This window comes from Schistocerca cancellata, chromosome 2 (genome assembly GCF_023864275.1).
Source record: "Schistocerca cancellata isolate TAMUIC-IGC-003103 chromosome 2, iqSchCanc2.1, whole genome shotgun sequence".
NCBI lineage: Eukaryota > Metazoa > Arthropoda > Insecta > Orthoptera > Acrididae > Schistocerca > Schistocerca cancellata.
Genome location: NC_064627.1, coordinates 417,345,205 through 417,358,986, shown reverse-complemented (window position 1 = coordinate 417,358,986; position 13,782 = coordinate 417,345,205). Strand labels below are relative to the sequence as shown.

Below are 13,782 nucleotides of genomic sequence, written 5' to 3'. Positions count from 1 at the left end.
CAACTTTATTTTTACCTTTCTTTTTTAGAGTTATCAGACCTCTTGACTGGCTTGATGCAGCCCACCAATAATATACAGTGCAGATATTTCTATTGATGACTGAGGGCAGTATACTGAACAACATTACGTCAATATTTACGTCATTTTCAGACTAATAATTACAGCTATTACAAGTCGTGTTTAGTATATCCAAGTACAAGTGCCAAGAGCAAGCTATTGTTTTCCCCTGGGCAGCAGGCCAGGTGTTGAAGCGTGAATGCATGGAGGCAAAACGGTAAGTCTATACTGACAGGCCTAGACCACTTAGTGATGTAAATACGACAACGTGGAAATCATCATATCGTAAAGTTTTTGACGTCCTTGTGTGAATACTGTTCGATACGGAGAAAAAGCAAACAATACTCTGATGCGTGTGCATATTAAAGTACTACACATAGAAATATCTGCGTTTATACCCGCTACACCCTGTGCCTATTCCTCCTCCCCTCTCAGAGCAACACTTGCACCTTGTCTGATAAATGTATTCAAATTCTTGTCTATACTTTTTGTCCTCTACAGTTCCCTCTAGCCGGCCAGGTTGGCCGAGCGGTTCTAGGTGCTACAGTCTGGAACCGCGCGACCGCAACGGTCGCAGGTTCGAATCCTGACTCGGGCATGGATGTGTGTGATGTCCTTAGGTTAGTTAGGTTTAAGTAGTTCTAGGGGACTGATGACCTCAGAAGTTAAGTCCCATAGTGCTCAGAGCCATTTGAAGGAGGTACCTCCAATAACTCCCAGAGTGGTAATATGTCAGTATTTATCATATCTACTATGTGCGTCTTTGGAAGCGGATAAACCACTTTTATCTCCAATGTGATAAAAGTGATAAAATGTCTGATATTCTTTGCGAAGTGATATAGATGTAGGAAAATTTTCTGGCACGACTAATAACATAAATATTTTCAGGAATTCAGACGTACTACAGGCTTAATTCACTGACAACTTTTTGTCGACCATTATTTCAGGAATTCGATGGCCGGTTTCGTCACAACTGATCATATTCGAGACACAGTAATGCAACATCGAGTAACGACTGTAGCCTTGGAAATTTGTTTGTTTGGAATACGTTTCTTTTCAGTAGCGACGCACGCCATTCTTAAACTGTCCTCTTACGTTTTCGTGCCGAGTTTGAAACTGATATCATCCTTGCATAACTACTACAGTCCACAACCATTTACCGTAGTCAAACCTTGGCCTCCCTCTACAACCCTCCTCTCCCCTCCCCCCCCCCCCCTCCTTCCGTTCCCGCTCCGCCTTGTGACGTATCCCAATCAGCGATTTTGGAATTTAAACTGAAATCGCTAATTTGCATTCTTCCCAATTCCAATTGGTCGGAAGAAGGGACACGCCGTAGTGACCACCACAGAACAGAATGTGGAGAGCACCGAAAAGTAGTTTTCTCTTCTTCTTAACTTATCCTGCAGATGGTCAATTTACGCTGTCTTTGTTACCTGCTGTAGTAGTTGTCAGACTCAGAATCTGTGTTGGCGAGCAGATAATTTTGGTGACGGTGGACTGTGGTTATCTGAAGTTTAATGCAACAAGATGGTCTGCATTACACCAGAAAACCTGAATCGGACCTCGTTAAACAAACATAGATTGAAAAGATTTTACTTCTTTTATATTGTGCAAAACTGCACATAATGGCGCATCACGAAACTGATCGCTTTTAGACGTATATAGCACTGAAATGTATCAAAAGAAGCTTTCCAGAGCGTTAGTCAAGGGTAGTAATATCATTTTTGGTAAATAAAACACAGACTAAATTACGATTTATGGTTATTCTTTCAAATATGTTGCGAGCAAATAAATGAGATGGTTACAGCATGAATCTCGATCAAGAAACAGAGAGTGACAACTGAAAGAGGCGAATCGTGCTTAAAATATTTTTTTAATGAACATCATAATTTATGAAGTGATCCCCTCTTGTATACAATTTGTGCCATAAATTTCTTTTCTCTCGTGATCGATTTACTGTCACCTTATTAATTATCCAATCCACCCATCTGATCTTCAGCATTCGTTTGTAATACTACATTTCAGAAACTTCTTTCTGCCCAAATATTAAAACTCACCCACTACTTTTAGCCCCACGTTGTGTGTCTGAGTTCGAGTGATAGATAGATAGAGAGATAGGGAGAGAGAGAGAATGAGAGACATACAGAGAGAGAGAGGGAGGGAGGGAGTGAGAGAGAGAGAGAGAGAGAGAGAGAGAGAGAGAGAAGTTTGAGAGAGAGGGGAGGAGAGACCAGCAGGAGGAAGGGACAGATGACGGGTAAGAGCGTGCGTGTGTGTGTGAGAGAGAGAGAGAGAGAGAGAGAGAGAGAGAGAGAGAGAGAGAGAGTGAGAGTGAGAGAGAGAGAGAGAGAGTTTGTGTGTTCATGTGCGTATCCAGACGCAAGCGAGCGTAACGTGTATAACAGGTGTGTGACTATAGTACCGGTGACAAGTGAATAATTGAACGTGGCGATGCACGGGCTACAGGAATGAGTACTAACTACGGAGCAGAAATATTTTCATCGGCAGTAATGGTAGAGTGAAGCGCTTTCACTACGTAAAGGTAGCCAGTGGCGCCTCATGAGGACTTAGGCGGTCATCTCGGAGAAGAAAGCATGACGGCAGGGCGGTCTATTGCGAACAGGAAAGCAGAAAAGCGGGCAAGCACCTGCTGCATACCGCAGTCCTTTGAGTCCCAGTGGTTTGTGCGTAGCATCGATGGTTCATGCTAAAGGTACTGGTACTTCAAAACAAAATGAATAAAATTGTGGTTTGAGACAGAAACCACGGGGCTTCGAAGAGCTGGTAGCCAGCCGCACTTCTCACTACATTCATCCCGTTAGTCACTCACCGGTGCACGGCGGATCTCACTCCATGACGGCCTGACAAGGGGACAATTTGTCCATTCTAACTCGGATAAGGGAACCATCCCAGAATTCACCGTAAGCGATGTGTGACAACTGCGGAAAACCCCCGGTACTGTACCATGATTTGAACTGTGCTCAGCTGGTGACTAATCTCTCTGCACTACTGGTCCTCCACAGGCATATCTTCATCTGCACTCCACATGCCACCTGGTGGTGTATGGCGAAGTCTACTTCTGCTATCACTATATTTTCCTCTCAGCCCTCACAAATGTTGTTTGGGAAGAACGAGTGCCGATAAACTCGGCATGAGCTGTAATTTTCTCGCCGTAGTTAGTTAGCGAGACGTATTTGTGAGGCAGCATTGTGTCACCCTCCTTCTTGGAACGTACGCTCTCAAAATTTCACCTGTAAACCTCTTCGTTGTGCACATCGCCACTCTTGTAGCGCCTGCCTCTGGAAGTTGTCGCGAATCTGCGTAACGCTTTCGAACCTAGGAAACGATGCGTGACGCAATGCGCCGTTCTTCTTTGGAGCTCTCCTTTTCTCTTCCATTAATCCAACCTGGTAACGGTCCCAGACCGACGAACAGTACTCAATAATCGATCTACCGAGTGTTTCGCAAGCCATTTCTTTCGTGGATGGATTACATTTTATTAATATTATTCCAATGAATCTCAAGTTTACATATGCCTTTCTACCAGTTTCTTTTATGTGATCATTCCACTTTAAATTACATTAGCTACTGAGTCTTTGGAGACCTGGCAAGGTCCCTACCAACAAGGCGATATCTTCAACACATCTGGAATTATCTATGGTGTTGACATTTGCTATTATTCCAACTCCTTGTTAATACAGAGTGTCCAGCGAAAGAGTCCCTGAATTCAAATTCAAATATCTCGAAAACTAAAATCGATAGACGAGTGTGACAAAAGATATGTTTACTATGAAACCTGTAAGAATTGAATACAGAAGTTTCGAATTAGTTCGAAAAGCTGGTAACAGACGGTGCTGTACGCTGTGCGGCTCGTACGGTATCAGCGTGCGTCGTTAAACTCGTCCTCTGCAAGGGTTCTTTGCAATCACAACACAGGTTTTTTTTTTCAAAATGTCCACCACTCGCAGTACAGAGGTGGCGCAAACGTACAACGAAATTTGCTATCAAATCCTGTAGTGTCTCAACGAAAATGAATTCAGACGCCACACAGATCGCCGATTCGAGCTCGTCCAGCATGGTGGGACGTTCCGATCAATAGAATCTTTCAATGTGCTTCACAAAAAGTAATCACAAGGAGTCAAACTGGGCGCATATGGAAGCCAATCTATCTCTGCGCCGGTAAATTTGCAATAATCCAACGCAATGACTCTATTCCCGAAGTATTCATCGAGAAAGCGAAACTCCTGTTCGGTGCCATGTAGTCTGGCCCCATCTTTCATGAAACATTCGGTGCCCGCTCGATGTGGTGACAGATTTTTCCAAAATTGCAACGTAACGTTCACTAGTGAGCGTTTCTCGCATGAAAAAGGGCCAATAATGCATCTTCTGCATACCGCAGCCCAAACAGTAACGTTGGGAGAATACAGTGGTTTCGCAACGCAGAAATGGGCATTTTAGGAACCCCAAAATTTCCGGTTTTCTTTATTCACGACTGCATTCAGGTAAAAGTGTGCTTCATCTGTGAACTAAATGCAGCCAGCACCAAATCCTTCACTATCAATTATTGTGACAATCTGGTTCGCGATGTCAGCCGTTTGTGGCCCAACTCGCCTCGTGGCTTTGGATTTTGAATGGAAACCCTTGTGGGCTCATTGTTTTCTGCATGATGGAACGCTTCAAAACAGTCTCTGATGCAATGCTTCGAACGTATGTCCTTGGATTTTGCTGAATAATTCCAGAAACAGCCAACATCTTCTGGTGGATCTTCAGCCACGCTGCCTGTCCGCTGGAATTTGGCGAAGAGCTTGCTAATGGTTTTCCCATCGGGTCCTTTTGGAACATTAAATCGTGTCTGAAAACTGTGCCTTGTTTCCGTAGTGTGTGCTAACCTGTGGTATTTCTGCACTAGGAAAACATGATTTCAAACTCTTCTTTCGGTACGCTAACCCCCTTTCAACGGTCGAAGTGAGTGATCTGAGCTGCGACGCACTTTGTAAGCACTATGTGATACCATTACAGTGCCATTTGTTAGCAGCTTTTCGAACTTCTGTATAACTTCTAGGTCACTATGAACTGCTCCACAGAACGGTTAATTTACTGTCAGCGATGATGTTATTAGAAACGGAGCACAAGCTTGTCGTAAAAAGATGGTAGGGAGTGAAGCTGACTGTGTCTTTTTCAAAGTTATTGTGGCGGAATTTGTCTTGAGTGATTTAAGGAAATCATAGAAAACCTAAATCAAGTTGGTCGGCCAGCTTCCCGAACGTGACAGTTGTATCACCATTGCACTGACTCCGCTCGATGCTTTGTCTCCCAAATGATTGATGGGTGGAGCACATTGTTTCTGTGTCTCAGTACGCACGAAAGATCCTCTAATCTAATCTTATCTTCGTAGTCACAAAGTAACAAAAGTGCAGATAGTTTCCAGCAGAAAGTAGCTTTTCTTTTTGTGAACAGATTACATTCCGAAACTCAAACGTAACAGCGAAAATCGTTGTTCGGTTCACCCAATATTTAAGAGCAAGAGATCTAAATGTGAACGATCTTCTAATAGTGCAACGACACGTCTGTGTCTTTTATTAGTAAGGCGACACACTATGCAAGCGACACGTCTTATGTGATCACATTGGGGAAATGTAGACTGATTCGAACTACATTAGTGATTTAGAACGACATTGACTATAAGATTCCTACAGACTTATAAGCTGCTTTTCCTTGTCATCGTTTCTAGCAGAGCAAAAGTTTCAACAACAAGGGAACTCCAGAAGTGTTATGGTACTTTCGCAACCTTACTATGCCACAACCCACACTGTTGGAGCGACGTCAACAGAAAAGGAGACATTACACAACTGTGAAGCCCTCCACAATACGACATAAATAAGTAAAAAAGGAAGAAGGAAATAAATACTAGATTTTACTTCGAGAGTACAGTAAGTTCGGCGTTATTAGATAATGGTAGACGATACATTAAATTTAATTTTCGCGAGTCAGGTGATGCATTAATTTACAGTCACAATAAACGCAGCGCATCCTGGGTGGAAATCTTCCCTACCTCCGTGCTGCCTACCTATATTGGTGTGTCTAATTTTGATGTGAAAACCATAGACAGTGATGAGGTTAGGGCAGAGAACAACTCTGATCAAATACTCGTTCAAAGAAGGACAATAATAAAAAAATGCCCTTGTAACCAAAGTAACTCGAGTTCGTATTCAGCTGTTACGGAGTTCGTATTCAGCTGTTACGAGACTAAACAAGCTGTAAATTTTTAGAGTCTATTTACGATAATTAAGAATATGCAGCGTGATTCTTGCTCGGTTACTTACATAGCGTGCGGTGTCTTCGAGAACAATATTTTACACGGTCTTCCAGCAGTCGTCAGTTCCTGCTATACAAAACAAGAAAGAAAGATTAGGTCCCGAGTTCGAGTCTCGGTCCGGCACACAGTTTTAATCTGCCAGGAAGTTTCATATCAGCGCACACTCCGCTGCAGAGTAAAAATATCATTATGGAAACATCCCCCAGGCTGTGGCTAAGCCATGTCTCCGCAATATCCTTTCTTTCAGGAGTGCTAGTTCTGCAAGGTTCGCAGGAGAGCTTCTGTAAAGTTTGGAAGGTAGGAGACGAGATACTGGCAGAAGTGAAGCTGTGAGACCGGCCGTGAGTCGTGCTTCGGTAGCTCAGATGGTAGAGCACTTGCCCGCGAAAGGCAAAGGTCCCGAGTTCGAGTCTCGGTCGGGCACACAGTTTTAATCTGCCAGGAAGTTTCATATCAGCGCACACTCCGCTGCAGAGTGAAAATCTCATTCTGGAAACATCCCCCAGGCTGTGGCTAAGCCATGTCTCCGCAATATCCTTTCTTTCAGGGGTGCTAGTTCTGAAAGGTTCACAGAAGAGCTTCTGTAAAGTTTGGAAAGTAGGAGATGAGATACTGGCAGAAGTAAAGCTGTGAGGACGGGACGTGAGTCGTGCTTGGGTAGCTCAGTTGGTAGAGCACTTGCCCGCGAAAGGCGAAGGTCCCGATTTCGAGTCTCGGTGCGACACACAGTTTTAATCTGGCAGGAAGTTTTAAGAAAGATTAATGTTTAACGTCCCATCGACAGCGCGGTCGTATTCCTACTGCAGTCAGCATATCGAAAAAATACGGAAGTGTGAAAGAAATTATGAGTACTCTATATTTATTCCGCTGTGGGATAACAGACTTATTGTTTGTTATATTTTTGGTTGCCACTGTACAGAACAAAAGCGGAAATGGTTGATTAATATTAATTTAAGTAATAAGAAGGTTAACTCTGTACAGGATAAAGAACCACTGGAAAGAGATGTTTAATAAGTCGTAGCCTGTTTTTTATTACACCATAGTTCTCGTGCAATAAGCCGCGCGGGGTAGCCGCGTGGTCTGGGGGCGCCTTGCCACGGTTCGCGCGGCTACCCCAGTCGGAGGTTCGAGTCCTCCCTCGAGCATGGGTATGTGTGTTGTCCTTATCGCAAGTTAATTTAAGTTAGATTAAGTAGTGTGTAGGACCAGGATCCGATGACCTCAACAGTTTGATCCCACAGGAACTTACCACAAATTTCCAAATTTTCCAAACTTTAGACGGAACCCATGACAAAGAAAATTAAGACCATCAGTCACTGTAGAGTGTAAGCATTTTTGTAACAGAAGCTACATCTTTCATATCACAGAAAGCGCAAGACTGCACTCGGGTAACAGTTTGGATACAATTTCTCCGAACGTTTATACGTCAATGGGCGCCTGCACACAGACGTCCTGCGAGAAATCAGACGATCAAAACGTCCTTTAAAATGTCAGTTTTAAGAGATGGAATTTCAACGGGAAAAGTACCATAATTTTTTCTCCGATGCTGCATGCAGACTCGCTGTGTTAAGAACGTAACGGATTTAGAGCGTTCGTTTCCCCCTTCAGAAATTATATACAGTCGCCACCTAGTAGCCTCTTTCGAAATCTATACTTTCACTGAAGATAGCAAGCAAATGTATCACCTACAAAATACAATTTTCTACACTCATGTGCAAGAATACACACTGATGTAATTGTACTGGCATCATTATTTTTTGACGACAAGCATCGTGCAATAACTGCCATATTATCAGTTCCTGCCCCCCCCCCCCCCTGTACCCGAATACATTTTATTTAGTTCACAAACTAAGCCAGAACAGAGACTAGGTTCCTGGTTTAGAACGTGTGAGTCCAACTTGCAAGGTAGATAATGAAGTTTTGTAGAACAACCATATAGCAAAATACTTTCCTCTTTGCACGCTACCATTTGCCAAAGACTCTTTTCATAAAAGGTTTGAGATAACCTTTTATGAAATATGACAAATGTTGTGGATATTTCACTCTGACTTTATCGCTGGCGCGGTCCGATCGCAAATGATTTGTTACGTCAGATTAGTTTTCTCGAGATTGGTAACAGATAGAGACCTCTACCTAAGGCTTAAGAAAAATTCAGTATGTTAGCCATATTTCGTACACAGCAACATATTACGTAATATGCAGCAAACGCAAAATCATAGCGGCCACTATTTTTAAACTGCAAACTTTTTCGAATTTCGCTTAGTGTCTTGGTTCCATGTAAATATCACAATAACTATAACCATTGACGAAATGATGGGCATATCATGATGAACTTGACATATGAAGCTACAGGTAAAGCCAAAAATCATGTTTTTTTATGGAATAACTTCTGTAAAATCGTTTGAGAAAGATTGCCTGTCGTGCGCCTCGATGCGGTCATCGCCGACCGGCCGAAAGGTGGCAAACACTTGTCTGCCTCCCCTTCTGAACGAATGAACTCTCCCAGCGCTTTGGACGAAAACTGGTCATTGCACATCGACCACCGTATCCTGCACGAACTATGCACTGATGTCGATCGTTGTGGATTAATGCGTTTAAACGATCCTCATCAAACCCCGAAGGTCATCCTGAACGTGGAGAGTCACCAATGTCAAAACGATCCTCCTTGAAACGAGAAACCCATTTTCCCGCCGCGCCCTGTCCAGTGGCATTATCCTCATAAACGGCGCAAATGTTGCGGCTGCCTCCGCTGCTGTCACCCGTCCGTTGAACTCAAACAGAAGGATATGCGGGCAAAAACATAGTTCTTTACCTTTTTCTATACTTTACCCAAACATGTTTCGACGCCTATATGTCATCTTCAGTGTGTCTCGTTTTATTTTTATTAAATATTATACATAATTTCTAGTTAGCTTACTGTTTTAGTCCAATGTAAAGTATGTTGTAATTCTTCAATATGAACTAAAAAGCAATAATAGTTTTGAACATCAACAAAAGCAAAACGACGATAATGGAACGTAGTCGAATTAAATCGGGTGATGCTGAGGGAATTAGATTAGGAAATGAGACACTTAAAGTAGTAAAGGAGGTTTGCTATTTGGGGAGCAAAATAACTGATGATGGTCGAAGTAGAGAGGATATAAAATGTAGACTGGCAATGGCAAGGAAAGCCTTTCTGAAGAAGAGAAATTTGTTAACATCGAGTATAGATTTAAGTGTCAGTAAGTCGTTTCTGAAAGTATTTGTTTGGAGTGTAGCCGTGTATGGAAGTGAAACGTGGACAAATGGTTCAAATGGCTCTGAGCACTATGGGACTCAACTGCTGAGGTCATTAGTCCCCTAGAACTTAGAACTAGTTAAACCTAACTAACCTAAGGACATCACAAACATCCATGCCCGAGGCAGGATTCGAACCTGCGACCGTAGCGGTCTTGCGGTTCCAGACTGCAGCGCCTTTAACCGCACGGCCACTTCGGCCGGCGAAACGTGGACAATAAATAGCTTAGACAAGAAGAAAATAGAAGGTTTCGAAATGTGGTGCTACAGAAGAATGCTGAAGATTAGATGGGTAGATCACATAACTAATTAGGAGGTATTGAATAGAATTGGGGAGAAGAGAAATTTGTGGCACAACTTGACTAGAAGAAGGGATCGGTTGATAGGACATGTCCTGAGGCATCAAGGGATCACAAATTTAGCATTGGAGGGCAGCGTGGAGGGTAAAAATCGTAGAGAGAGACCAAGAGATGAATACACTAAGCAGATTCAGAGGGAGTAGGTTGCAGTAGGTACTGGGAGGTGAAGAAGCTTGCACAGGATAGAGCTGCACGGAGAGCTGCATCAAACCAGTCTCTGGACTGAAGACTAGAACAACAACAATAGTTTTGTGTAATATTTTACAAAAACTAGTGAGATTCATTGAGCGCTTGAGTGAAGAATTAAAAAAAGGACAAGCGTTATGTTTTGCAGAACCTGAAATTTTCTGAAATCAAATTCAAATTATTTAATCCTTGCCGTAATCCACTGGTGTCTTGTGTGTGTGTGTGTGGGAGGGGGGGGGGGGGGGGGGGGAAGGCAGGGGAGTGAGTGCGTGCGTGCGTGTGTGTGAAGTTGTTAACCTTGTGTTCGGGTCATACAGCGTTTATCACTGAAAGCACTACAATGGAGCGTATTTGTTGCAGCGGAACAACCGTTCCTGGCGCAGAAGGAGGACCTGATTGCCGAACTGAAGGCGTCCAAGGACATCCCCGGAATCAAGAAGCTGAAGGTACAGCGCGCTAAAGTGGAGGAGCTACAGGAGAAAGAACTGCTGAACGAACTGTCTCGCACTCTGACCGCCAGCACGCTCATGGAGAAGGTACGTGGCGGGCAGCCACACGCGGTCGCCGGCGCCAGCCGTGCAGTAAGTCAGCACCACCGTTCACTCCATCACTGCTACCGTGCCGGGGACGGTGCCAGGGCTCTTCCTCTTTGCTTCCTCTAGTAGCCTGTTTACACACGAAATACCAGATTCAAGAATGATAGTTACTCTGTGGGCAGGAATTTAACTGTACTAGGCATCAACCGATAGTGCATTTGGGATGTACCCGCAAGTTTACTGATCTGTGGCAAGCATTGGGTACCTGAAAGGCTGGTGCCACGTCAGTTAGCTGCTGGAAGAAATGCAGTGCTAACTGTGCTACATATCAACTTTGCTTTCAACTTCCAGGCACCGGCGGAAGGTCATTGCGGTGATCGAGACTCCTAATACATAAAACAAGCCAAGGAGACATTTCAGAGAGGGTATAAATGTTCGCAAAAGTTCAAGCAGTGTATGAAAATTCATTTGTTTAATATCATTAAAATGTACTGAAGCTGGAATTTTTACAAATAGATATGCCCATTTAAATATATTACCCTAGTGCGAACCATCACAGTGATTTGTGAGCTGTCAAGAACAGGCACAGAATTTACCGGAACGAGAAGTCACGCCTCTTGTTTTGTTGCTGCCACGCGTATTTTGCTAATTCCATCAGAAATCAGCAGATAACGGTGCCAAGTACATGCCGCGTTTCTTGACTTCCGGAAGTCGTCAGCGTTCTGCACTGCTGTCTAATGGACGAAATACGGGCGTGCGGAATATCTGCACCAGTCGAGTGATGGGACCGAAGGGTTTCCAGCAAGCATAACACTGCATGTCATTCTCGACAGTGAAAAATCTTCAGAACTAAAGGTAACTTCGAGGGTTCCCCAAGGGAGTGTTACAGAACCATTGCTTTTTACAGTATATACTGGGTGTTTGCAAATTCCCGTTACAAACTTCTAGGACTTGTAGAGGGGACTGAGTACTTTGAACAGGAACCAACGTCCAGAAACGCATCCTTTCCGTTCTACGACGGTTTCAGTTCAGATATTTAACTCATCTACTTCTGCTTGAGGAATTGAATTAGACGTGGCTTAATACAGTTACTAGATAATAATTTGAAAGGAAACAAAGAAATATTCATTTTTTCGCTTAAGGAGATTTGTTTGTGTTAATATTTAAGCATTAAGCGTTTAAATTATTCCAAAACAAAAAAGAACCCAGCATACTGTACGTACAGTACGTAATGTTCAAGCGTTAATACGAGCAAATGTCCTCAAGTGATAAGTGACTGTTTTGTTATGTTTCCATTTGAATTGTAACCTAATAATTTACTGTGTCGCGCCTAATTCAAATCCTCAACCAGAAGTAGATGAGTTAAAAATCTAAAGTGAAACCGTCGTAGAACAGAAAACGTACGTTTTCGGACATGTAGTCTTAATCAAAATATTATGTACTCACTCCCCTCTACAAGTCCTAGAAGTTTGTAAAGGGAATTTCCGAACACTCTGTGTAAGTGACGTAGTGGATAATGTCCGAAGTTCCATGAGGCTCCCTGCGGACGATGTTGTTGTATACAGAGTTGTAGCAACTTTGGAAAATCGTAGCGGAATACAGGAAGACCTAAAGAGAATGGACTATTGGTATAGGGAACGGCAACTCATCATCACCACAAACAAATGTAACATAGTGTGAATAAATGGGTAGAAAGCCTCATTATCGCGTGATTACAGGATTGCAGAACAATCACTAGAGTGAGTCACTCAGTAAAACATGTAGGAGTGCGTAAGGAGCGATTTAAGTGGAACAACATAAAAGTAATCGCAGGTAAGGCAGATACCAGACTGAGATTCACTGGAATAACCCTCAGGAAATGTAGTCCACCCACAAAGGAGGTGGCCTCGTTCGACCAATACGTGAAGGTGGCTCCTCATTTTGGGATCCGTACCAGATAGGACTGGTAGAGGAAATAGACAACATCCAAAGAAGAACAGCGCGTTTCGCTACAGGTTCAGTTAGTAAGCACGAAAGCGTAACGGACATGTTTAGCAAACTCCAGTGGCAGACGCTGCGAGAGAGGAGATTTGCGTCACAGTGTGATTTACTATTAAAGTTCCGAGACCGTACCAATATATTGCTTCTTCCTACATCTAGCAGCCAACGGCATTGCCGCAGTGGTGACACCCGTTCCCGTCAGATCTCCGAACTCGAGCACTGTCGGTCTTGGCTAGCACTTCGAAGGGATACCATTAGCGTCTATCGTGCGCTGTTGCCAAGCAGGGTGCACTCAGCCCATGTGAAGTCAACCGAGGAGTTACTTGACAGAGAAGTAACTGCTACTATTACGAAAATTCAACGGCCGGGACAGCATTGTGCTAACCATATGCCCCTTCATATACGCAACCAGTGAAGCCTGTCGGCTTAGGATGACACGGTGATCGGTCGGAACCAATGGGCGTTACGAAGCCTGTTCGGACGGAGTACGTACACCTAGCGAAAATAGTACGAAGTCAAAATTAAAGAGATTTCAGATCACGCCGAGGTTTACGAGTAACAGTTCTTCCTGCGAACCATTCGCGACTGGTACAGGAAGTAACATGCGCCAAACACCATACTGTGGCTTACAGAGTGTGGATACAGATGTAGTAGATGTAAATCAAATAACAGTAACGTGTGAAATGCAGCCTTGGCTGTAGTGCACCCAGTTATACACGAAGTTCGTGGCTATTGTCAGCCATCAAGAAATTACAGCAAGTGTAAACATTACGGAAAATGTGCGAAACAGCAGATCGTCGCCCTTATAGTAGTCAAGTCTGTAGCTGCGACAGACTGCAGCTCCGTGCTGTGTTCGCTCCGCCTGTGTATCGGATACACGGGACAGTGTATAGCGCAAGCGAGACATGGCGACTTGTTCTGTCGATCTTCCGGTAGGTTCTCGATCCTCTGTCTGGGTGGGGGCTTGTACAAACTCCCTGGTCATTTGTCACGTTCGCATTCTTTTGTATTCTGTATTTTTCAATATTTAATACCGTGTTTAAAAATTGCTACTAATGGAACGATCTTCGTC

General features: G+C 43.6%; 1 protein-coding gene across 1 annotated transcript in view; it reads left to right on the top strand.

The window, feature by feature from the left end:
- Window positions 1-13,782, top strand: part of LOC126154484 (espin) — a 485,111-nt gene that overhangs the window by 455,621 nt on the left and 15,708 nt on the right. The window contains exon 12 of the mRNA XM_049916140.1: window positions 10,555-10,730. Coding sequence (XP_049772097.1) covers window positions 10,555-10,730 — 176 coding nt within the window. The remainder of the gene's footprint in view (window positions 1-10,554; window positions 10,731-13,782) is intronic.